This window comes from Lissotriton helveticus, chromosome 9, assembly GCF_964261635.1.
Source record: "Lissotriton helveticus chromosome 9, aLisHel1.1, whole genome shotgun sequence".
NCBI classification, from domain to species: Eukaryota; Metazoa; Chordata; class Amphibia; order Caudata; family Salamandridae; genus Lissotriton; species Lissotriton helveticus.
The window spans coordinates 184,404,565-184,431,034 of record NC_136070.1 but is presented as its reverse complement, the minus strand read 5'-3'; the positions used below and the strand labels follow the sequence as shown (position 1 = coordinate 184,431,034).

The window sequence follows — 26,470 nt, the reverse complement described above, 5'->3', positions numbered from 1 at the left end:
TTTTCCTCTTAACTGGGAATTTTTTCGGAGACACTGCACCTTTCACATGTACTATTAAGTGCAGGATGACACCGTGGCTACTGGGAGGGGTTATCCTTTTCACATGAAGTTAAGAAGGAAACTCAACTGACTTTCTCAGTGTCGAGTTCCATAAATAAAATCTTGTATTTAACAGCAAAATGTGTTTATCTTCAGAAATGAATATGCTACTTACCAGTATGCATCTGTTCTTGGCATGTAGGGCTGCTAACATTCATATCTTAGCATTAGATCGCCGCCTAGTGTTGGGCTCGGATGATTGCACATTGTTGTCCTGGAAGAGTCTTCGAAGTATCCTGAGATAGGTGGCTCCTCCCCTGGACTACAGTGCGCATGGGCATCGGCTCCATCCCCAGATTGTTTTTCGCCATTGTGGCAGAAGATGGAGTGAAAAGTGTAAAGGATGTCCATGCTAATGAATAAATACAATAGTATATCTGCAGCTGCGACAGGCACCGGGGAGGAGGGCGGGCGATATGAATGTTAGCAGCCCTACATGCCAAGAACAGATGCATACTGGTAAGTAGCATATTCAGTTCGAGGCATGTGGGCTGCTAAATTCATATCTTAGCATAGAATACATAGCAGTCCCTCCATCAGCGGCGGTTGCCCGTGCCAGCTGCAGAAACCTAAAAAAGTGTTTTGAGAACAGCCTGTCCTACAGCAGCTTGCTGCTTGGAATGTACATCAACACAGTAGTGTTTTGTAAAGGTATGTGGTGTGACCCACGTGGCTGCTCTGCAAATGTCCTCTAAAGGAATGTTCCCCAGGAAAGCCATGGATGCCCCCAGTTTGCGTGTGGAGTGCGCTCTGGGGGGTATTGTTAAAGTGCGCTTTGCCTTTTGATAACATATCTGGATGCACTTAACAATCCACCTGGCTATCCCTGCCTTGGAAATTGGGTTGCCTTTGTGTTGTGGTGCGAAGGCAACAAAGAGTTGTTTTGTTTTTCGAAAGTGTTGTGTTCTGTCTATGTAGTACATCAACGCCCTCCGTACATCTAAGGTATGGAGCATCCTTTCCGCCACCGTTTGCGGGTTTTGAAAGAATGCTGGTAAGTCAATAGTCTGGTTTAGATGAAACTGTGACACCACCTTAGGAAGGAATTTAGGGTTAGTGCGTAGCACTACCCTATTTGGGTGAATTTGAATGAATGGCTCTTGGATTGTGAGCGCTTGCAGCTCACTGACACGCCTCAGAGACGTAATAGCTATAAGAAAAGCCACTTTCCACGTAAGGAATTGGAGTTCACACGAGTGCAGTGGCTCAAATGGTGGTCCCATCAGTCTGGTGAGAACGACGTTGAGGTTCCACACCGGAGCTGGCGGTGTCCTTGGGGGAATGACTCTTTTCAGACCTTCAAGGAAGGCTTTAATGGCGGGCACTCTGAAGACAGAGAAGTGCTGCCTGTTCTGAAGATAAGCCGCTATGGCGGATAGATGTATCCGAATGGAAGTGTACGCCAGATTGCACTTGTAAAGATGCAACAGATAGCAGATGATGTTGGGGATAGATGCATCTAGTGGGTTGATGTCATTGGATGTACAGTAGATGACAAAACGCTTCCATTTTGCAGCATAGCATGCTCTAGTAGTTGGTTTCCTCGCCTCCTTGATGATGCTCATGCATTCTGGAGGTAGGTTAAGGTACCCAAACTCTAGGACTTCAGGAGCCAGATCGCCAGGTTGAGCTGGTGCGGATCTGGATGCTGAATTTCTCCATGGTTCTGCGTCAAAAGACTGGGCGTGAGGCGCAGTCTTTGATGCGGTACCACTGAGAGTTCGAGGAACGTGGTGTACCAAGCTTGGCGCGCCCACGTTGGAGCAACTAGGATGAGGGTCATCTTGTGTTGCCTTAGCTTTCTTGCGACCAGCGGTATTAGAGGGGCTGGCGGAAAAGCGTACGCAAATTTGCCTGACCAGTTCATCCATATCGCATTCCCCTGCGACTGTGGGTGAGGGAACCTGGCGGCAAAGTGTTGGCATTTTGCGTTCTCTTTTGTGGCAAACAGGTCTATCTCCGGATGACCCCACTGTTGGAAGTACGGGTGGAGGACAGATGGGTGTAACTCCCACTCGTGCATTTGATGGCTGTACCTGCTGAGCAGATCCGCCATCTGATTGTCCTTTCCTGGGAGGTGTTCTGCCATGAGGAAAATGTTCCTCTGAATGGCCCACTTCCACATGCTCTGAGCCAGATGAGACAGCTGTGGCGAGTGGGTGCCTCCCTGCTTTTGAATGTAGTACATCGCAGTCATGTTGTCCGTCCGGACTAACACTACCTTGTTGCACAGATGTACATTGAAGGACTTGAGCGCCATGAAGATTGCCATCAGTTCCAGATAGTTGATGTGCATCTTCTGTTGCTGCGTTGTCCATAGTCCCTGCACCGTGTAGTCGAGCACATGAGCTCCCCATCCCTGGAGAGATGCGTCCGTTGTCAGGACAATCCGCGGCACGGGCTCTTGGAACAGTCGGCCCTTGCAAAGGTTGTGTGGAGTCCACCAATGCAGAGAGTCGTATGCCCGACTGGTAACCAACACTAGGTCTGTCAATTGGCCACGAGCCTGTGTCCACTGATTCGCTAAGCACTCCTGGAGCGGGCGCATGTGTAGCCGTGCGTGAGGGACAATGAAGATGCAGGAGGCCATCATGCCTATCAACTGCATGAACACCCTCGCTGGAAGCGAGTGCTGTGGCCTGAACCTTTGGATCAGGGCCTGCATGCTGTCTATCCTGACTTTGTTTGGCTGAGCCATGGCCGTCAGGGTGTTGATCGTTGCACCTAGGAACTGCCGGACATGTGCCGGCTGAAGATGCGATTTTGGGTAGTGTAGTGAGAAACCCAGATCGTGAAGAAGGTGAATTGTAGTTGACATGTCCGCGGCGCACTGCTGCTCTGACTTGGCTTGTACGAGCCAGTCGTCTAGGTAGGGGTAGACATGGATGTTCTGCCTCCTGAGGTGCGCCGCTACTGTCGCCAGACACTTGGTGAACACCCTCGGGGCTGTTGTGACTCCGAAGGGTAGGACCTTGAACTGGTAGTGTCTGCCTTGAATAGTGAACCTGAGGTATTTCCTGTGTGACGGGTGTAGTGGAATGTGGAAATACGCATCCTTGAGATCCAAGGTTGCTAGGAAGTCCCCTTGGTTTAGCAAGGGAAGAATCTGTTGCAGCGTAAGCATGTGGAAATGTTCTGATAGTATGTACAGGTTGAGGGGGCGCAGATCTAGAATGGGTCTGAGAGATCCGTCCTTCTTTGGAATAAGGAAGTACAGGGAATATACCCCTGTGCCTTCCTCTCCCACCGGCACTTGCTCGATTGCTCCCTTTTGCAGCATCACCACTACTTCCTGCTGCAATAAGAGCAAGTGCTCTGCGGACATAGGCCTTTGCCTTGGCGGGATGTTGGGTGGAGTGGACTTCAATTCTAGGCAATAACCATACTGGACTAGTTGTCGCACCCACCTGTCTGTGGTGATGTTTTTCCAGACGGGCAGGAACTGCTGCAGTCTCCCCCCGACAGGTGTTAGGTGGTCGGGGGGTAGTGACAGAGAGTCACTGTTTGCTTGGAGTAGAGGAGCGGGGGTTGTTGTTACCTCTTCCGCGACCTCTGTTGCTGTTATTCCTGTAACCTCCCTTGTTCTGTTTCGTGAACGAGGATTGTGCCCCACCTTTTGAGAACTGGGACTGTTGACCCATTTGTCCTCTGGTGACCCCACGTGCACCTGAGCGACGAAAATTGCTGCCACGAAACTGTTGTGACTGCAGGGCCCCCATGGATTTAGCAGTTTCCGTGTCCTTTTTTATTTTCTCTAGGGTGGTGTCAACATCTGGACCAAACAGACTATCAGGATTGACCGGCTGATTAAGAATTGTTGTCCGAATATCCGGTTTAAAGCCTGAGATGCGTAGCCACGCCTGTCGTCTCAGCATAACGCTAGTGTTGACAGCCCTAGCAGCTGTGTCTGCAGCGTCAAGCGCACATTTGATGGCTGCGTTTGAGATTAGCTTCCCCTCGTTAATGAGCAGTTGTGTGGCTTCTTGGAACTGTGGAGGCAGGTGTTGTACAACCTGTTCTAGGGTGTCGTAGTGCGCCCTATCGTAACGCGCCAAGAGCGCCTGTGTATTGGCGATGCGCCAAAAGTTTGATGCCTGTGCAGCTACTCTTTTGCCCCCTGCCTCTAGCACTTTGGACTCCTTATCCGGGGGAGGAGCTTCACCCGTTGTCTGGGAGTTGGCACGTTTTCTGGCATTGGCGACCACAAGAGAGTCCAGTGGCAATTGTCCCCGGATGTAGGCGGGGTCCGCAGGTGCAGGCCTGTACTTCTTTTCAATGCGAGGGTTGACCACTCTCGCTCTTGTAGGCTCCTTAAAAATGTCCCCAGCATGTTTGAGGACTCCTTTTAGCATGGGAAGTGTCTTTACTGTCCTTTCAGAGACTGAAAAGGTGTCGAAAAGGAAGTCTTCCTCAACCGGGTCGGCATGCATGTCCACATCATGATTGGCTTCCGCCCTTTCAAGTAGTGCATGAAAGCCTGCTGAGTCCTCAGTCGGGGATGCACGTGCATTAAAGAGCTGCGGGTCCTGGCCCACACCTTGGGTGTTCTGGTCACCAGTGTCATCGTATGAATCCGGTTGTACATCAGGTTCATCGATAGGGAAATTGTACTGCTCGTCCTCATCATACCCCTCACCCGCAGAGTGTTCTGGGGAGGGAGTAGGGCTCCGTCTTGGAGGAGGCTGGATTGGTTCCGTGAGGCCTGAGGCGTCAAGGGGAACCTTCTTCTTTTTCAGTGGGATGACATAGGAGTCCACTGGCTCCGAAGTGATTTTCCTCTTATAGAGGGTCAGCTTGCCTGTTGCAGCGTCGATGAAATGCTCTGAATCGTCTTCTGATTCGAGTACCCGACGTGGAAGCAGGCCAGCCGGCGAAGAAACCTGTTTCGGAGCCGATTTCGTTGAAAACGCTTTCGGCGCCTCCTTAGGTGGCAAGAGAAAGAGGAGTTTCCCAGAAGGCTTTGCCGGAGTGTCCTTTTGCGGCTGCGGCGATGGTATCGGAGCCGACGGGGCAAAGGCTTTCTCCCTGATTCTGTGCAGTGACTCTGCAATGAGGGACGGCTCAATCCCAGTGGGTTTCGTCGCTGACGAGGAAGGTCCGCTCGGTCCCTCGGATCCGACGTCCTTGTGGGCCTTGTGCGCTTTGGGCGCGGAACCCGCCTTCGGCGCCTCCGATTCTTGAGGCCGGGGCGCAGACTTCTTGTGCGTAGCCTCCTTGGAGCCGACCTTGGCGGGCTTGGATGGCGTCGTAGCCGCTGACCCGTGCCGACCATCTTTCTTGGAGGACCCATCCTCGGGCGTCGGTTTCGATTTTGCAGCATCGGAATCGACAGACTTCTTCGGCTTCTGCGGACCGGAGGTCGACGGAGCCGATGGGGTAGCGGGCACCGTCTTTTTCACCGGCACGGCAGCCATCTTAGGGACACTCGAGTCCTTAGGTTTCAGTTTCGTTTTCGGGTCGGCCATTTTAGGTGTCGTCGATCCCGATGGTTTCAGTTTCGATTTCGAAACAGTGTGCTCAGCAAGTAAGTCCGTAGCCGGGCCTGAAGGCGGGGCTGTGGCTTGCGGCAACGGGTCTTGGGTAAGGCCGACAGGCGATCCCGTGTCCCGGTCGGCATCTTCGTAACCTTCGGGGCAGAGCTCGTCCCCCGAGCTGTCTGCCGCGGCCCCATAAATCTCTTCGTCATCTCCTACCTCTTCGACGTATTCAAGGGCTTGACCCGCGACTCCGTCGTCGTCTCCCGGATCCGCCTCGACCTCCGTCTCAGGTGGGGAGATTTGTAGATGGTGACCCTGGACCTCTTCGTCCTGGTCGCCGAAGATGTTCTCCGGATCCGGGGCCGCTTGCCTAGCTTCCAAGCGCACCGCGCGCCGAAGCTTGAGAGTTTTCTTTGAGCGGAACTGTGCACAGGCCTTGCACTTGCCGTCGTCGTGGTCAGGCGAAAGGCACTTGTTACAGACGGGGTGTAGATCAATGTGTGGGTACTTGGACCCACAGAGCGGGCAGTACTTAAACGGGCTCCGCTCCATGTCCGAAAAGGCTTGCAGTCGTGTCGGGATGAGAAGGCCTCAAAGTTCAGAGAGCGAAGAAAACTCCGCTTATTCCGACTCCAAGAGACGGAAGACTCGAGACCGTGCGCAGACAATACCGACGCAAGAAAATCGAGGCCTTTTGGCCGCTAAAAGTTAGTTTTTCTTGGTTCCGACAGTAAGACGTCGAGACCACATCCGAACCCAATGGCGGAAAAAAACAATCTGGGGATGGAGCCGATGCCCATGCACACTGTAGTCCAGGGGAGGAGCCACCTATCTCAGGATACTTCGAAGACTCTTCCAGGACAACAATGTGCAATCATCCGAGCCCAACACTAGGCGGCGATCTAATGCTAAGATATGAATTTAGCAGCCCACATGCCTCGAACTGGACAAGCTCTTCCTTGGAGAACAATCGTTGCATTTCCAAAATACTTGAAATTATGCTATTTTAATGAAAATTTACGACGAGGTTGGTAGACTTAATGCTGATATGATTTACTTGGTACTGGATGTTACTGCTATTTATTTTAATTCATTATTTATGTGGCGACATTGACTTTGTTGGTCAACGTGCTTCATGTTCTGATTTCCTTACTACTGGTAACTCATCACCTCCAGAAGGGTTAAGCCTTACGCCTGACACAGCTGGCAAAAGTAGAGCCTCGGATATATGAGAGACTATATGTCACTTCTGCTTGTTACTCATTCAATGCAGGTGCTGTGGAATCTAGGCTACACAGTATTAACGCTTTTGCTTTCTCATCAACTTTTACCAGGCAAAACACGTCAGTACACCCACTAACAAGAGATAACTTTTGTGAAAACCTCAATAAAAACAAAACATTTATACTCAAATTGAGCATTCCTTGGATGTCAAAGTCACCTTAAATATACTCACCAGATACCAACAGTAATTCCATCCTCAGGCGTAAGATAAAAATTTGTGGTGTGATTCAAAAGTAGTTCAGGTTTTTGCAAATCCACAAAGAAAGGGGCTTTCACTGAAACAGACAGTAAGGCATGTTAGCAACTTTAACAGCTAATGCTTTACATTCAACCATACTGAAAACAATTAAACTCAGATTTTTAACAAGCATAATTTCACAGTGGATGTACAATCATATCAATACCAAAATGGGCAGTGTGTCACGAATATGGCATCGGGTAGGATCCCCGAGCACTTTCGATGTCTGATCATCCAAGTCTTGGAGTGCCAGAGGTAAGGGGTACCCCTTCCAGTAGCCATGTTGCCAACAACATTTGTGAGCCCCCAGCAGGAATGTTGTGCCCTTCAGAAGGAACCCGAGGAGAAAAAAACAAAAGGTAATAAAACTTCACAAGATGATGGAGCTCCTAGGTGTTGTAGTAAAAGTATTGTGACCAGAGGAGACAGCCAGCACGTAGACAGTGAAGTCATGCGCATGAGCCTGAAGGACAATGCACTGGAAGAAAAGGGCTGGAGCTAGGAACTGCTGAAAGCTGAGTCCAAATATGAGAGGACACAACATGAGAACTTGTAGCGTTGCAACTCATTGAACCAGAAGAAAAACTCCCTTAAATATGTCCAGATGAGGAAATTGAATGACGGAAAAGCCTCCATAACTGTTTGGGTTAAGATAGGAATAAAAAGGGTGTCGGACAGCTTGGATCGGGCTGATACATATTTCTCAAGAACCTTTACCAGGGATTCTGCGAAGAAGATTTGGCTGGTAGAATGGCCCTACAGCAACTGCTTTGGCCCTTCGTGGCCCAGAATGTTCCCAGCAATTCACCCGCCAACTGACTAGATGCGAGTTAAGACTGCAGGGGGGAAGTGCTGGTCCTCCTGCATCATCTCAGAATTGCCGCAGCTCACGACACAGTGGTGCCATGCGTCCCGCACTCCCAGTTCCTCGGGACGGGCACGTGGGGTGCAACATGGAGAGAACTCCACAAACAAAGTATTCAATTATGCACTATTTGTATAGCATGAACTTAGCCAAATAGCAGCAGATCGCTGTACAGGTTCAAATGTATGAGATTGAAGGGGAAGCTGGGTTTTGAGATTGCAGGTGGAACTGTTACTTCATCGTGATCTAGGGGCTAATGTACAAAGGTTTTCTGATAGGTAAACCATTCGCAAAATGGTTTGCAGCCATTAAAATAGGCTTGTGTGATGTACAATGTGCCACTAAACTTAGGTTTGCTAAGAGTGCACAAACATTTAATGCTTTTAATTTAGCAATTTCCTACATTTAGTTTCCAATCACAAATTCACAATTTATATGTACTTACCATTAGCAAATTAAGAATAGTAACAAAAATGGCAAATAGCATTTGCAATTTGGCATCAAGCAAAAGCTCACCAAAAAAAGTAACGCAAACTTTCACAATGGCAGCTGCCTACACTATGGTGAGGAGGATGCACAGCCTACGAGTACAGCAGAGGAGAAGGGAAATAGGGAGAGTGAGTGCAATGTTTATTGTTTTAAGTTGATAAAAACCATCACAATATTACCATACACATAACATAAATATATAAAATTGGGCTGGTAAGTTGTTAGTTGCCTTAAAAGTTAAAATTTTCAGGGTTTCTCATAAAATACCCGTTGATGTTCAACACTGCGACAGACCCATGTGTTCTAAAAGCGTAAAGTACAAAAATAGATTTGCATCAATTAGTTTAAAATGCTTGTTGTTAAAATCACATCTATAGATATATAAATACATATCATTTGATTAAGAAAATGATCTGGGTTCTTGGATAATAGAGTGCCACAGTGTCACTAAAGCATCCCTGTTTTGTGCTGTTCCCAGGGAGACCTAGCAATGTTTAAGTAGTTTGCCATGCAATGTCAGAAACTTCAGCAGTTTGCAATTGATCTGGGGGTCCGAAGGGTCAAGGCTCTTTATTATGGTCACCCAAAAAGTGTGAATGCCCCATTCATTGAAAGTGGATTTCAGCATTGAAGCACTTCATTTCTTTAGAGCTGTGCATATGTAAACCAAGCGTATGATGTCTTACTTCTGAACACCTCTCATATAATAGGGACTTTGTGTTTCCATGTTGGTTGGTCAGTCAAAGATAGCAAAACCCCAAACCAAATGGCCAACAGCTTTCTCTTTAAATAGGCTGGATATGTTGTGCTGAGGTATGCTGCTGGCTTTAAAGTGTCAAAGGATTGCAAACAGGGCTGGACTGGGAACAGCAACCAGCCCTGGCATATTGCTGCTCGACCGGCCATTGTAGCAGGTGGGAGGTTGGGGGGCAGCTAGAAAGAAGCACCACTCCCGCTTTTGTTACAGGGGGCCGATATTGCATCACTGCTGCAAAACCCGCTCCCAGTGACAAAACCGGTCCCACAGACCCAAAACCATCCCCTACCCCTCTGGCCCACCGGGGAAATGCCCGGTGCCCACTATGGCCAGTTTGACCCTGTAGGAAAGTAGGATCTCCTTCCTATGGTTACCTCCACGTTTTGCTTGATGGAACACTGTTTTTGACTAGTCTGACTGGGATCCTGCTAACCAGGACCCCAGTCTATCTGCTTTCTCCCTAAACTGTAATGTTATGTACTTAGGTACACTCCAGATTGGATACTGGGGTACCCTTGTCAGTCCCTAGTATATGGTACACATGTACCCAGAACATAGGTACCCCAGAGGCCTCCCATGGGCTGAAGCATGTATTATGCCACCCATGAGAGGCCATGCAAAATGGAACTTCAGGCCTGCCATTGCAGCCTGTGTAAGTTGGTGCATGCATCACTTAATTAAGATATAGGTTATTATATCTAAGGGTCACTGCACTTAAAACGTAAAAATCACCCCTATAAGCAGGCCTTTACAATCCTGAGAACAGGGTGCTTGGTTCTAAGTGCGAGGGTGATCCTGCATGAGCAGAACACCCCTGCAGCCTACTGAGTCCATTCTCTCGGGTTGTTAGTGAAGGAGCCATATACTAATATAGAGGGGTATTATGTGACCGTGTGATGAGCAACTCTAAAACGGTTGAAACAAAACTTATCGTGTTTGGTGTCAAACATGTTGGAATCATACCCCCACACCATAACCAGTGTGGGAGGTATGATTCCACCCCTCAGAAGGGTGCTTCATGGGGGTCCCTGGTGTTCCCGGTACCAACCTCCTAGCTCTGGACAGCACAAAATTGTTGCTGCCAACTAGAGACACATTTGTGCTCTCCTGCTGCTGAGCCAAGCTCGAGCAGGGGAAGACAGAACAATAGGCATCCTGTCACAGGGAGGTGTGACCACCTCCCAGACAGGATTTAGTGTATATGGGCTGGGTGGGTCCACTTGCCAGCGACTGAAAGTCTGCATGAGGGGCACATTTGGTGTCCCTGTGCATAGTCCAGTATGGGAGAGGATGTAGCCTTACGGCTAGAGCGCTCGACCTTGAAGCTGGGGAACTGGGTTTGAGTCTCAGCAAAAAGGCTCAACTTCCTGTCATTCTGGCCAAATTCTCTTAATCTACCCATGCCTAACAAAAACTAATGTGTTCTTGTGTAATGTACCTGGTGCTCATGTAAAGCGCTCTGATACCTGATATCCTTGGGGCTAGTTCGTGCTATATAAAACTCTAAAAAGAAAAAAAAAACAGTCCTGGGAGCCGAATACACGAATACAGGATCAGTTCAGACGCAGGCTTCTTTGTGGGAAGCATTCAAAGTGGTTATTAGGGGGAACTGCATTTCGAAACAGGCAGGGGTACTAAAATCGATTAGACTAACATTAAATAATCTGGAGGCAAGCATTAAAGAACTTGAGTCACAGTATTATAACACAGGAAACAGAGTTATTGGGTGTCATCAGGGGGAAGATATCGGAGTATGAGGAGGAATTCGACAGGAAAGTGAAATTCCTGGGTAAATATGCTTGCGCACGCAGGGATGGGGAGGGGGATACACCGGGCAGGACCTTGGTAAACATACTACGCACACCCAACACAGAGTCTTTTATCTCTGAGATCCAGGGTGTTAACTGTGAAATGGTCAGAGGCCCTCAGAAAATTCTAGAACAATTTACACAGCACTATTCTACACTCTATACCTCAGCTTCTCACGCAAAACAGGAGGAATTTCAGACATAATTAGAAACACACAGGAAATTGCTGTGGTTGGGCAGGGGTCACAGAGCTTATCTGGACGAGCCATTCACGATAGATGATATCAAACAGGTCATAAATAGTATTCCCTCTGGCAAGGCCCCCAGCTCAGATGGCTTGACCGCAGCATTTTACAAGTCCTATGCAGATCTACTAGCGCCTCAACTTCTGGCAGTCTATGAAGAGGCGCAAGTGCTGGGGAAATTTCCCCCTACAATGAGAGGCTAAAATACGGGAAAGCCCCTGAAGACAGATCCTCCTACAGGTCACGTTCGCTACTTAATATCCACACTAAAATATATGCTAAGCAGTTAGCTAATAGATCACAACCATCGCAAGACCAGACCAATATGGCTTTATCCCACGCAGGGCCACATCACATGATCACCATACCTTCTTCTCGGTACTACATTATCTAAACCCTGAATACCTGGCATTGGCGGTGCTGTTGGATGCTACTAAAGAGTTTGACTCACTTGAGTGGGATTATTTGTTTACCATCCTTGCATGCGTGAGACTTAGCCCATCATTCATAGGACAAATAAAACTACTCTACTCCTCGCCCACTGTGAGACTAAGCCTGAAAGGTCTAATCTCCCCCTTGCAGACTATCGAGACAAGGTTCCCTGCTCTCCCCCTTACTTTTTGCCATCGCTATGGAGCCACTAGCTGCGGCACTCCGGCAACACCAAGCAGAAAGAAGTCTCGGCTTCACCACCTGTGGTATTATTGTTTCGTTAATCCCATATACCCTATATATCAATAACCCGGAGGTCAATATAAACCCAGTAATACGGGAGATCCTATAATTTGGCGGACTATCTGGTATCCAAATGAATTGGTCAAAATAGGGGCTATTTCCATTGACAGCTTGCACACAACCTTATCAACTAGATTACCCCCCTTTGATGGGCAGATGGCCCAGTACTATATCTTGGTATTAGACTCCGCTCCAAGGTGCAAGAATTATGGGATAAAAACTACAGCAGGATGCTGTCCTGGCTGGAGAGTAAAATAAAGATATGGTTGTGATGGTGGGTGTGCTGCAGGCCGGAAAAGCAGGCAAGGAGGCCGAATATAGTGGGCTATGCTGTTCGTTTATTGTACAGAAGGCAGAAAGTAAAGTCAGAACGAAAGGGATTCCAGGGGCTGAGGTCTGCTCCGGCTCTTGGGTTCGGGTCCAGGTCTTCAGGAAGTCTGACGATGGCTCCGGTTTTTGGGGAGGATCCACGGAGGACAGCAAGAGAAGAAAACAAGGGACCGTTAGTCCTATCTTGAGCCTCACGGCACAATTGTAACACTCACCGTCATCCGGGCAGTGAGGGGTGAGCAAAGAGACAGTGAGGGAAGGGAGGTATCGGGGTGGAGGAAACACAGGGCGGTAGACAGAAAGGGTGTCGAATCGGGTCATGTGGGGGACGGCTGGTTACGCTGGTTACGAGGGTGCTATACAGGTATGATACAGTGCAATGAACGTGGTTCTACAGAGAAGGGGTTTATTTACAAGGATTATACAGCGGGCTCCTAGCGAGCACTGAAAAGGAATTCGTAGGGTACTCACACGGTCCGCCGCAACTCTCCAGTGAGTCACGGCCGCTCTTCAGCCACCTCCTGAGGACTCCACCACTCTTCGGTCTTCGTCGTACGCCTGCATTCCTTCTTCCGCTCCGGTCCGAGTGTCCTGCCACGATGCTCCGACGGCGTTCTGCTTCCCGGTCTCGGCTTTTCCCTGTTCTGGCGCTGTCACGGGGGCGGGACTTCCGGGGTCGGAGGGGTGTACTTCCTCTGGACGCAATGCTCTGGTTAGTTCCTGTAAGAGAGAGAAGGGCGGGGGTCCGTTTGTTATGGCTGCTGCTCCGAGCCCCGTCTCTGACACGGGGAGGTGTTCGCGGGGTTGCAGTCCCGGCGGAAAGGAGGAAGGTACGTGTGCGGGAGGGCGGCTTCCAGGTAGGCGGGCCCGCGGCCCCGTCTCACAATGGTCCAGACTTCCCCAATCCTTAGTGGGGCGTATAGCCATTGCAAAAATGATAGTCCTTCCTAAATTTTTACATTTATTCATTAATCTCCCCCTTGCGCTCACTCAGGCTTTTTTCAAGACCATGCACTCCTAGATGATTTCGCTGGTATGGGCCAGTAAACAAACTAGAGTATCTTGAGAGCTGATGACCCTACCATAAGCTCAGGGAGGCCTGGGAGCGCCGGATATTCAACTCTATGCATACTGTGCTCAGGCGCAATTCCTCCAATACGGGGTTCACTCTATACCGTTTCAGCCGCATGTTGTTGTCGAGTTGGACAGGGTGGCCCCCGTACCACTTTCAGTTGCGATTTATAAGAGATATGGCAGACCACAAGATGAGATAGACACTGTCGAAATGTTAAGATGGAGTTGGGACGGTCTAAGGAAGAAAGCCAGAGTTGAGGTCCTGTTTGCCCCCTTGGTCATGTTGGCATATAACCCCCATTTGCCGGTAATGGCGGATAGGGGTAATGTCACTCTGGCAAAAAGCTGAGCATAAATACATATGCAGATTTATACCCAGATAACACCTTCCGCTCACCCCCTGAGGAAATATCAGGGGTGACACTCTCCTTTTCTACCTTTTTATATCACCATATTAATGCTACATGCCGCCAGCTTCACGCTACTTTCCCCAACCCACCACCCACTCTGCAGGTCCTGGAACAATTACTAACCAATCCCTCTCCATAGAGACTCATTACCAGGTTATATAGCTCAATTCAGACCACTTGTTCAATATTGAGGCCTAAGTCTCTCCAGATCTGGAACATGGAGCTGAACCCATCAATTTCAGAGGAGCAGTGGAAATTCTGCTGTGATCAGTTAAGGATGCTATCCCTGAATTACAAATTGCGGTTGATTCACTTTAAATATTTGCACAGATACTAAAGAACCCCAGCCCAACTACATCGTATGGGTCTGTGGCACACTTCAGAATGCTGGAGATGCAAAATGGATTCAGCGACGTTTTTACACGTAGCCTGTTTCTGTCCTCTCATAGCTAAATATTGGATAGAAATATTTAACATCATTGGGGATATACTTAGTGTACAGAAAAACTATCCTCGCTGATAGGACTTCTGGGCTATGTGAAAGAAACACCTGCAAACGTTACAAATTGCATGCTATGTTATTATTACTAGCTAAATGCAGGGTAGGCATATACTGGAGGAAATGAAATGCCCCAACAACTAAAGAATGGTTGAAAGATGTTGCATATTATGAAACTCAACTTTCCATATTTTGGGAACTTATGCTTACAGCGTCTAGGTCTAAAGATATCTGGGAGCCTGTTTTAGACTGGATGAGTAACTGAGAGAACCGCTGCACTCCTTTTATCTTTCAATGTGAGTATAGTTTTATTTAAAAAATTCATCAAATTTAGGGTGCTCAAGGTGATCACCTCCTGACCTGTGAGGCACAAGTCTTAGAGCAGCAGAGCAGCCTTACGTGTGTAAGGGTTGTAACTTGAGCACTCCTAAGGCAACCTTAATTGCTAAATCTCAAAACAAAGTCGATTAGACGTCTTTATGTCAGTTTAATTCAACAAATGTTCTTCATCATGTTTTTTTATCATATCACGTCATATGATATGTCATTCCATACCTGATTTCAATCAAAGAGAAGCGATGAAAAACTCAATGTGGAAAGTCTGATAAAGTGGCTACATTGACGTGTTTATACAGATCCCCGATGCATTTTGAGCAGATTGCTCTTCTTCAGGGAGTTAAATACATGACCAATAATGTTAGATCAGTGTAGGTAACCGCGTGAACGCGATGGCATTTTACTATCCACCATCGCGTTCACGCGGTTACCTACACTGATCCTACATTAATGGTCTAGACTGATACAGACATTCACACAGTTTTGTCAGTAACACATGCATTCAGTAAGACACATTTAATCACTCACTTATACAGTCAGACACGCACCTACTAAATCCTTCATCCAAACTCTTATACACCCACTAATTCTTCAATACACCTTGGCATATGTATAAAACCTATTTAAACTTTACAGAAACACAGTCACTGGATGATGTCATCAATGATGTCATTTGAGAAGTCATCAGTGATGTTATCAGTGATGTCACTGACCATGTCATGAATGATGTAATATGTGACGTCATCAGCAGTGCATTGCGGGGTCGCGAGTTATAGTTAGCTGAACTAACTATAACTGGGGAATTTCTTTGGTTTTGTACAAGTGAAATGTCCAACTAGCTATAACGTCCCTGAAACCTATGGTTTTTTCAGTGAATTTCTAAGTTTTTTAAATGTTAATTTCTAACTATAACGTGCCTGAAACCTATGTTTTTTTCAGTGAATTTCAATGGTTTTTTAAATGCTAATTTCTAACTATAACGTGCCTGAAAACTATGGTTTTTTCAGTGAATTTCAATGGTTTTTTAAATGATAATTTCTAACTATGCCTACAAAGTTAGGACATGTGAAGAAAGAGGAAGAAAAGCACAGCAAGAAGCAAGACAAATGCAGAAAGAGGCAACAGAAGTCCAGAAAGATGAAGAAAAGTGCAGGAAGAAGCAAGAGATGTGCAGAAGGAACCAACAGAGGAGCAGCAAGTCCTCCTATGCCCCCAACTTTTTAGTAACGGGTACTGGTGGTAACTGACTCTGACTAACCAGGACCGGAGCCTGCTCAGGGTATTGTAGCATTGCATGAGTTAGTGCATGGGTCATTTCATGAGTGCATGGGTAGTGACTGGATGATTAGAGTGCTGCAAAGAGAGTGCATGGTGAATTTATAAGTACTTGGGTTTTGGTGGAGTGATTTCATAAGTATACACATACCATCAGGCCCCGCCCCCTCCCTTCACCACTGTGCAAACGCGCCCCCTGGCGGGTTTTAATTTGGGGGATTAATTCCCCTTGAATCCTGAGGGTCCTTGGGGGCAAACTAGCTCACCATGTACCTCCAGTAAGCGCCACAGAGCTGCGTTGCAGAGAAGTGGTCCGAGGCCACGCCCCTTTTTACACCTCTCTGCAATGCAACTGTGCTGCTCCTTGCCTCAAGTGGCCTTAGGGACCCCATCCCCCGGGGCTGTGCCTCATGTTTTAAAAAAATATATATTTATTGATGAGGGGGGGCGCGTGGCCCCCCTCCTAAGCCACTCATGGCCCCGGGGACCCCATCCCCCGGAGCCTGGTCTCACCGCTGGGGACTGTAGGGGGAGCACCAATGCCCCCACGGTCCCACTGGCTCCCCACCTCCTGCGGGAGCCGGCGTTGCTTTTCCACAAGGGGAGCTGCTAACATGCAGCTTCCCTTGTGGAAAAGTAACGTGGTTTGGATTTTGTAACCTGCTCTCGTTTACAAAATCCAAACCATAGTTTGCTATTACAGGGTGGGAGCCACAAGGCTCCCGCCCTGTCATAGCAAACCGCAGTGTTCTGGGGGTAGGCACCCCGGGACACTGCATGATCCGGCCCTGGGTGGTGGCGGTCCCCAGGGGCCATCGAGGGCTCCAGGAGGGGGGCCACGCGGCTCCCCTCCCTACAAGTGCAAAGCCCAGGGGAGGTGGTGGTCCCAGGGCGTGTGGGCGGACTTGAGCTCCCCCACACAGGTTACTTTATATTTATTTTGAAGCCCCGGGGGGGTGGCGATCCCTGGGGCTTGGACATTTAAAAATTAGCCCCGGGGGGCGGTCCCTAGGGCTGCGTACCCCCGCAACTCATAAATCAAGCCAGGTGGTGGTTCCCGGGGCAGTGTGAGGGGGATTGGGGCCCCCTACACATTTTTGTCAGCCCACCCGGGGGCTTCAATACAATGAAGAGCGGGAGCCTGCGAGTCTTTTTTGGCCGATGTTTTTTTTTTTTTTAATGCTTTTTTGGCCCTGGGGGTCCTTCTGGGACCCCCTGATCAGGCCTAGGGGGTCAGGGTGTTTCTACCCTGCCCTCTTTTCTTTTTTTTTCGCCTTTGTTTTTCTATTTTCTTGTGACTAGGTTCTACCGAGTCATAAGATGGCTGCCAACACTTCCTGGTTTAGAGTGTTGACAGCCAATTAGAATAAAGCTTGTGGTCGGGAGGGTGCACGGATCCACCGCTCCTTGATATTTTTATTTTTTAATTTCTCAGCAACTACATAACGGATTTAAACCATTTTTAAAAAGGTCGCTTTCTGAACCAAGCACTACCTTTTTGGCAAATGTGGTGTAATTCCGTTCAGCAGTTCGGCTTTAGCCCTGGCTAAAACACTTTTTGGGACTCACCTTTTTTCTCAGCCCCCACTTGACGAATCATCCCCAAACTTTCAGGATAGGAGCTGACCTGTATAGACTTTTTATTTTGGGAGAATTTCTCAAAGATTCGTCAAACAACGCCAAAGTTATTAGCAAATCAAAAAATGCTTTTCCTATGGAAACTAGGTTCTAACTATAACTACCTACTGGCGACCGCCAGTAGGTAATATATATATACATACATATAAATATTTCAAAAACCCAGTCCTACTCCAACAAGGAACAAAGAAGAGGCACGTACACATGGCAGGTAGGTATCAGGCTTAATTTATCGTGTTCAGGTCTTCCACGACCCAATAGCAAAGACGAGACGCGTTTCGCAGATATATATATATATATTCACTGAAAAAACCATAGGTTATAGACCATATATAGTTAGGAATTAGCATTTACAAAACCTTGAAAATTCACTGAAAAAACCATAGGTTATAGACCATATATAGTTAGGAATTAGCATTTAAAAAACCTTATTTTACTCACACAAAACCATTGAAATTCCATATATAGTTAGTTGCACTAACTATATATCGCGCACCCGCAATCCACTGCTGATCATGTCACATATTACATCATTCATGACATGGTCAGTGACATCACTGATGATATCTCAAATGACATCACTGATGACATCACTGATGACAACATCCAGTGACTGTATGTTTCTGTAAAGTTAAAATATGTCTTACATATTGAAGAATGAGTGGATGTATAAGTGTCTGGATGAAGGATTTAGTAGGTGCGTGACTGACTGTATGAGTGAGTGATTAAATGTGTCTCACTGAATGCATGGGTTAGTGACTAAACTGTCTTAATTTGTGCATCATTATGTCTGTTGTGATGTAAACTGCTGCATGTGTTGATCATTAGCTATACGAGAGGCTATATGTGTTATTAATTGGTTGCCCAAGTATTTCTATGGGAGATTGAGTTTGTGTGGGGGTGGCTGGAAGGTGTGTGACTCTGTGCATAGATGTGTGAGCAGTTTATTCACTAGGTGTATGAGTTCAAGAGTGCATGTGGAAACAGCTACATGGGCAGTTGACTGTGTGCATGAGTGTATTGATGAGTGAATGGATATCTCAATGCTACATGTCATAGTAAGTACATATGTAAAACACAGTACATGTGAGAGTTGGCATATATAAATAACTGTGCATGAGAGCCACTGAATGAGTGAGTGGTTGTATCGATCATTGTGAACTTGTATCAGGGATTGTATAAGAGAGTAAATATGTGTTAGTATGTTTCAATAAGTAAGGTGTGTATAACTGTATAGTTGAAGAAATGGAGGTGAGATTGTTTCTTTGCATGACTGACTGGGTGTGTGAGTAACTCCATGGATGAGTGGCAGTGTGTGAGTGTCTGTATACACTGAGTGTATCTAAGGTTATATTAGAGTCTGAAGAGGTTTATCGTATTAGCACAAGAATGATGTCAAATGAGACGTCATCAGTGATGTCATCAGTGATGTCATTTGAGATGTCATCAGTGATGTCATCAGTGATGTCACTGACCATGTCATGAATGATGTAATATGTGACATGATCAGCAGTGGATTGCGGGTGCGCGATATATAGTTAGTGCAACTAACTATATATGGAATTTCAATGGTTTTGTGTGAGTAAAATAAGGTTTTTTAAATGCTAATTCCTAACTATATATGGTCTATAACCTATGGTTTTTTCAGTGAATTTTCAAGGTTTTGTAAATGCTAATTCCTAACTATATATGGTCTATAACCTATGGTTTTTTCAGTGAATTTCAATGGTTTTTTAATAGCAAATATCATAAGCTGTCGAATGTCAAGTACGTGGTAAGTAAAAAAAATTTCGTGTTTATGCACACTGATCTGCTTTGAATGCTGCCCCCCACCCCTCATTTCTATTAGGAGTACTCTCTCTTTGCAGATAGTGAAGGGTAGTTAACGCAGGCCTTTGCCCCCGTTGTAATCCGTCGTGCCTGCTTCTCTCTCCATTTGATTGATTGTTCTCTTTGGTTCATTCTCTATTTACAAACAAGCACAGAGTCGCAATACTCTGTTTAGTCTTTGCAGTAAGCGAAAAATCGTGTAAAAAAACAAAAGGAATCGAGCAAAATCAGTAGGCCACTAATGGGATCTCTTTTTGACCTCCCTAAAATAGAAACATTAGGAACAACCTGTTGATAATACCAATGTGTATGTACATAAGCGGCGTTCATTTGTGTTCACAGTACCCCTTGTTGATTGTTTGAATCGAACATTGAATTGTTCGAAGTTGGTTCTCTTAAGAATCTTCTCTGCCTGCAAACGAGGAAGAATAGGAATATTCTCTCTCCCTTTGCAGATAGTGAAGGGTAGGTAACGCAAACCTTTAACACGTCGTGCCTATTTCGTTCCTCATTGATTGATTGTTTCCCCAAACATTGACTGTTTGGGAATTGGTTCTTTTTGGAGGTATTCCCTGTTTGCAAATATACGTAGGAAAATCTTTGCAAATAGTGAAAGGGTACGTAATGCGGACCTTTCTCCCCCGTTGTAATCTGTCATGCCTATCTACTCCCCACTGATTGATGCACCTGTTTCACCCGGACCATTTACTAGAGATACGTCATCTGGCCCGACCAGAGAGCACCCCTAGTGAAAAGGACATATGCAATAATAACCAAGTGATCACTGTATCCTGTTAACAGAAACTTTAGCATGAAACAACCTGGAAAGAAAAGAATAGGAAAACGAAAATCAGTAGGCCACTGATGAACATGAACTTTTATTAAACAACGAACAAAGAAACGATAACATAACGTAATGATAAAACCTATTAATGTCCTAGAAACAAGAAAACGTTAGAAATATGCCAGTGGTGAGAGACCAGAAAAACAGTAAGAGAAACCAAATCACCCCTCGCTGTCCCACCGCCTGCCACGCCAAAAAAATCGATAGACTAGGGAAAATGCAAGTCAGTAGAACATCCGCCCCCACTCTGGAAACTTCCAAGGTGGGGCAGGGTTGCGGCTACGCCCAGCCGGGAGCAGCCCATATAAGGCGGGTCCTGCTGCCACGCCTCGGCCAGGAGATCCTAACGTAGGGTGTAGCCGGAGGAGAGGCCGAGGCCAGCGGGACCCGGCCAGGGGATTGCCTTTACAACGCTGAAGAGTTGCAGGGGGGGGAATGTCTCCTCGACCCTCTCCTCTCTCTCCCAGTCCGGCCGCGGTGGCCCTTGAGAGTTTCAGGTAGTCCCGCCACATGCTCTTCCGGTCCGGCCACCAACGGTCGGGGGGCCGAGGCCGACGGGATCCGGCTGCAGCCGATAAACCAAGGAACCCGTTCATGGGGCCAGAGCCAGGGGCGTCCGGCTGACATCCACCGGAAGCCCGGCCCAAAGACGGACGGGACATTTTTTCTTTTCTCCTTCGTAATAGCAGCGGCAACACGCCAGGCACCACTTCTTTCTTCAAAAATGGCTTTCACAACACTGGGGGGATGTCTTGCACATGCCTCCGACCCCCCCCCCGTCCTCATCGCCACCGGCCATAACAAATGTCAAGCGGGGCGCCGTGGGGTGCACTGGGAGGGAGAGACGGTGCGAACAGGCCTCTCCCGCCTCCTCAGGTGAAGGCTTCCCAGCTGCACCCTCAGCGCTCCAGGCGCCCCGAAAAGGGTTCATCCACTGTGGCGATGCTGCAACGTCTCGCCCGGCAGAGTGGAGCCCGTCCGCTCATGTGACCCCGCGATCGCCGGTAGCTGCCGAACTCTCAAAATGGCGATCGACCTGGCAAGAGCGGGCCCAGCATGAAGAAATGGCCCGGTCACTGGTTGACTCCACCACCGTAGTCCTCCACGACCTTGAAGATTCTAGAGGAGCCGCGGGAGTCTCCGACCCCCGATGGGGAATGACTGCCATGATCGCCCGTGGAGTGACGAAACTGTATCCGCGGGACGTCGGCGCTCCCATGCTGGCGCCAGCCTCACTTTGAATTACTAGAATCCTGCAGACCTCAGTTCCGGTGAAAGCACAGTGTGACCCGGTAGGAAAAATTGTTGCACCCCCTCCCCTTTTTGAGTGATAGTTCAAACCACCGATCCTTTCCTTTGCCCTTTTAACGGAACTTTGGACTGCCTCCCCCTCTTTTACATTTTCTAGAGAAAACAAAACATTAACCACTACATTACCATAGCAGTTGACACCAGAACTGTTTTCAAATTGAAAACCAACAACATCTTCAACAGAATCCTTTTTGTTTCTGCTGTGACCCTGCTACAGCACAGGCATTGTTCCCAGCAGTAATTCTGCAATGCCGGTAAGAATAGCTGTGGTGCCTACTGGACTCACTCACCCCCGCGGCGCCCCACGCCGTTATTTGCTGGGCGGCAACTTACTAGACATCACTTTCGTGCCATCTAGATTTCAGCGCGTTCTGCTGCCTTGGAACTATTCAACAGTCTGCTATTGACGACCCACCCCCAGGCAACATCTTCTGAATTTTCATAATTTGAAAGAACTAGTAACATGTCCTCATCAGGAATTCAAAAGAAATTGCCACGGTCTCTTCGTTGTTTAAATGTTTTTACTGTTTTTGTTTTGTTGTATATATTTATATGTTATTAAAGTTTTATATTCCTACTACTTTGTTGGAGTGCTATATATTTTTAATGTGACACATAATTGTAAAAACTTTGATGTACAAAGAGTCATTCCTAGAATCTTCCGCTTCAGGCTCGGTCCCCTCCCCAATCACAATACAGGATGGTTTTCAGATAGTAGGAACACGTGTGGTGTGACGGATCTCATCGGGTGTGGGCCTTGATCTACTATAACTCCTTTAAAGAGGGGTGATTCTTTACAGCTGGAGCCATAAACTACATCTGCAGGGCTAGCTGATAGCCTGGACAATCGGACACAGAGGAAGAGGAGTGTCAGAGGGTGCGGTAGTGAATAGGGCGAAAGGGAGGTGTCGGGCGGGCACAGAGTGTGATTCTCAGGGAAGAGCAGCGCAGATGGGGGGAGGTTTATTGCCCATGCATAAGACAGAGAGCGGGGGTGACCAGTGCCTGGGGAAGATGCTTGCGAGGGTGGGGAGCCATGCTACGAATCGACAGCGTGCAGAGAGTGGGTCTGGTCAAGGCATCTAAAATGGCTGCCGTGCACGACAAAAGTGTGGCATTTCAAAAAAGGCAAGATGGCGCAAACAATGTTTTTCAACACTTCCTCATTTCCTTCGAATCGATCGTTAACAGACGTTGGTGCATATTACCAAAGTTAAGCGATATTTATCGCTAACGATGCTTACCAACGAATTTTTTACCGCTAAGCATCGTCAGAAATTATCGAAGATAAACCTTGCTATTATCAAGGTTTATCGCAAATGCGATAAAAAACGGCCGCAATGCATGAATATCGCTAAAAAGTCAGCGATATTCATGCATTACCGAGCTAATGCTCTTAGCCATGTTATCCACCTCCCATTGGATAACATGGCTAAGAACTGCTCAGGGCAGGTGTTACTTTTTGGAGATATTCGCGCTTAGCGCGAATATCTCCAAAAGTTGGTAATAGGAGATATATATCTTGCATGTTGTAATGCAAATTATTGTGGTATATGGAACTCATACCATAATCTCTCAGGAAAGCAGAAACTGATCCTTTTGGGACCGCCTGAGAAGGCCTAGGGGGTGAGGGGTACTCTACTTTGCCCCCTTTTCACGTTCCGAACTATTTTATTTTACTCTCTTCTGTAATTACACAAAATAGCAGCGATAAGATGCATCAGAGACACACAGTGAGAGAAAGGAGGCCGGAGATGAAGAAGAGATGTCAAATACACATTGGAGATAATATAGTGGGAGAAGGGAAGTAAATATGAGTAAACTTACCATGTAACATAAAAATGTTGCACTCTATACTATAAGTCTCATTTTATACTACAATCACTTCGCTACAACCTCATAAATTAAAAATAAAAATGAATAATGTCTCAAACAATTTTTGATTTCTAAATATAAATTTATTCTTCAGAATTTCCTAAATTTGAAAGAACTAGTAACATGTCCTCATCAGCAATTTCCTCTTCAATCATCTCATCTGGAATCTCCTCATTAAAAGTCTGCAATGATGATTCTTGTAACTCTATGGTCTCCAAACATTCGATAAATTCGCCATCAACAGATTGATCAAAAAAATCATTCAAGTCATCTCCTCCTTGTGACAATATTTCATTATTGGTGCTGTCAATTTCAATCAATGTAGTGGAATCATTCAAGTCATCTCCTCCTTGTGACAATATTTCATTATTGGTGCTGTCAATTTCAATCAATGTAGTGGAATCATTCAAGTCATCTCCTCGTGACAATATTTCATTATTGGTGCTCTCAATTTCAATCAATGTAGTGGAATCATTCAAGTCATCTCCTCCTTGTGACAATATTTCATTATTGGTGCTGTCAATTTCAATCAATCTAATGAAATCATACAAGTCATCTCCTCCTTGTGACAATATTTCATTATTGGTGCTCTCAATTTCAATCAATGTAGTGGACAATGCAAAAGAAATTGCCACGGTCTCTTCATTGTGAGCCATTTTATTTTGAAATTGCTTGCTGTAAATTGCAGAAAAAAATAATCACTTTCATTTATCGTTTTTAGTAATACATAATATAAAACTAACTTTATCAAGTATTTAGTACAACAGAAGGACTGCAAATAAATAACAGAAAACATTTTTCAAATTATCTTCAAGTGTACAACATAGTTCCCCTTACAAATTAACAACTCACCTTTTTAAAAGTAGGAGAAGTGTTAGTACTGTGTAAATCAAACACCAGAAATTCACCACCAAAAATTCCTCACAAATGTACCTCAGACAGTAGTATCACAAAATGGCTGTGGTTTCCTCTCATTTGAGATATATACATAAACAATTAACTTTCATCACACACAAATACAAAACCAAAGTAACATTTTAATTGGTTCTAAATTTCAACACTTTCAAATGTGTTTTCCCCATGCAATTTTCCATAGGACATTTACATACGTCTACAGCCTGAATGGCTGAACGGAATTACACCAAACTTGGCAAAATAGTACATCAAACCTAAGAGGTCAGGAAGGATCTACTATGCCCCCTTATGGTCATTTGCCCCTTCGCTTTGGCCTCCTCTTGTCTCTCGATCCTACCGAGAGACAAGATGGCGGCCGCTACGGACTGTTTGTAATGTTGACAGACGCCGGAGAACCAATCAGCTTCGCAAAGCTCCGTAACGCGAAAAGTACGCGAAGCGGAGCGCTGTTACAGATATATATCTTTTTTTGAACGTTAATTTCTCAAAATCCACTGGAGCACATATATTGAGACCTAGCAAAGGCACATCGGGCTACCAGTCCCTAATATTTTGCCAAGTTTCGTACAAATCCATTCAGCCGTTCGATTATTGACATTTAGATACGTCTACAGCCTGAATGGCTGAACGGAATTACACCAAACTTGGCAAAATGGTACATCAAACCTAAGAGGTCAGGGAGGATCTACTATGCCCCCTTATGGTCATTTGCCCCTTCGCTTTGGCCTCCTCTTGTCTCTCGATCCTACCGAGAGACAAGATGGCGGCCGCTACGGACTGTTTGGAATGTTTACAGACGCCGGAGAACCAATCAGCTTCGCTTCACAAAGCTCCGTTGCGCGAAAAGTACGCGAACTGGAGCGCTGCCCGGTTCGCTGTTACAGATATATATCTTTTTTTAAACGTTAATTTCTCAAAATCCACTGTAGCACATATATTGAGACCTACAAAAGGCACATCGGGCTACCAGTCCCTACAATTTTGCCAAGTTTCGTGCAAATCCATTCAGCCGTTCGGGCTAAAAGTGAGGCCAACCGCCCTATGGAAAACTCAATGTTAAAAACACGTTTTGGGACCCCCCTTTTTTCTCGACCCCCCCTGGACGAACCCCCCCCCCAATTTTCAGGGGCTGCTCAGAAACAAAATGTGCCATTTTCCTGAAAATTTCAGCCAATTCCGTCCACAAACGCCAAAGTTATTAGACATTGAATTTTCAAAAATCCCATAGAGAAAAAATCCTAACTATATATACCTACTGGCGACTGCCAGTAGGTAATATATATATATATATATATATATATATATATATATATATATATATATATATATGTGTGTGTATATCAGCAACATGTGAAGCCATGATGTTTGTAAGATCAGTCTGGAGGTTCAGTTTGTCAGATGGTAAATACCGAAATTGAGGTATGCAGGATGCTTAATAGGGAAGAGTGTAGGTGCGAGAATATTCTCCATCATTATTTGCTCGTGGTTCGTACTGGACTGAAGGGCAGATTACTATGTCAGTCAGAAAGCCTCCAAGCACTAGTCAGAAGCTTTCCGACCGCGTTCGGAGGCTTTTCAACAGACACAGTCGGTTGGAGATCCGACCGCCTGATTACGATGTTGGCGGTCAGAACGTAAACCAGCATAATCACCTATGGACAGCTTTTCCGCCGTCCGGATTACGATTTCAGTTTTCAACAGCCTTTCCATGCCGGCCTTGCCGACTTGGAAAGGCTGTTGGACAGCGACTTTGGGGGCCCTCCGTGGCGTAAGGTTGTTGGGTGAGGGGGTGCCCTAGGTACCCCCAGTAATACCCAGCACTGTGTGGCAGGCACCATAATGGGCCTACCACAGGGTGCAGGATTTTACACACAACCCCATTCCTCTATAGGAACCTGTATTACCGCCGGTATACGGCCGTAACACAAGCTTCCATACTGAAAAGTGAGTATGCGACCGAACAGTGTGTTCGGTCGCATCATAATCAAGTGGTCAGAACTGCCGACCAGAGGTCGGTCAGTCCCGAGACGGTGTCAGTCGGAGGCAATGCCGATTGACATTGTAATAAGCCGCTAAGTGGTTGCTTGTCAGATTGATGGTCTTATCCCCCGGTGCTTGTACAAGTTCTGTGTTATT

General features: G+C 46.6%; 1 protein-coding gene across 1 annotated transcript in view; it reads right to left on the bottom strand.

The window, feature by feature from the left end:
- The window catches only part of ABHD12B (abhydrolase domain containing 12B), a 257,788-nt gene that overhangs the window by 124,937 nt on the left and 106,381 nt on the right, over positions 1-26,470 (bottom strand). The window contains exon 3 of the mRNA XM_078662023.1: positions 7,033-7,135. Coding sequence (XP_078518149.1) covers positions 7,033-7,135 — 103 coding nt within the window. The remainder of the gene's footprint in view (positions 1-7,032; positions 7,136-26,470) is intronic.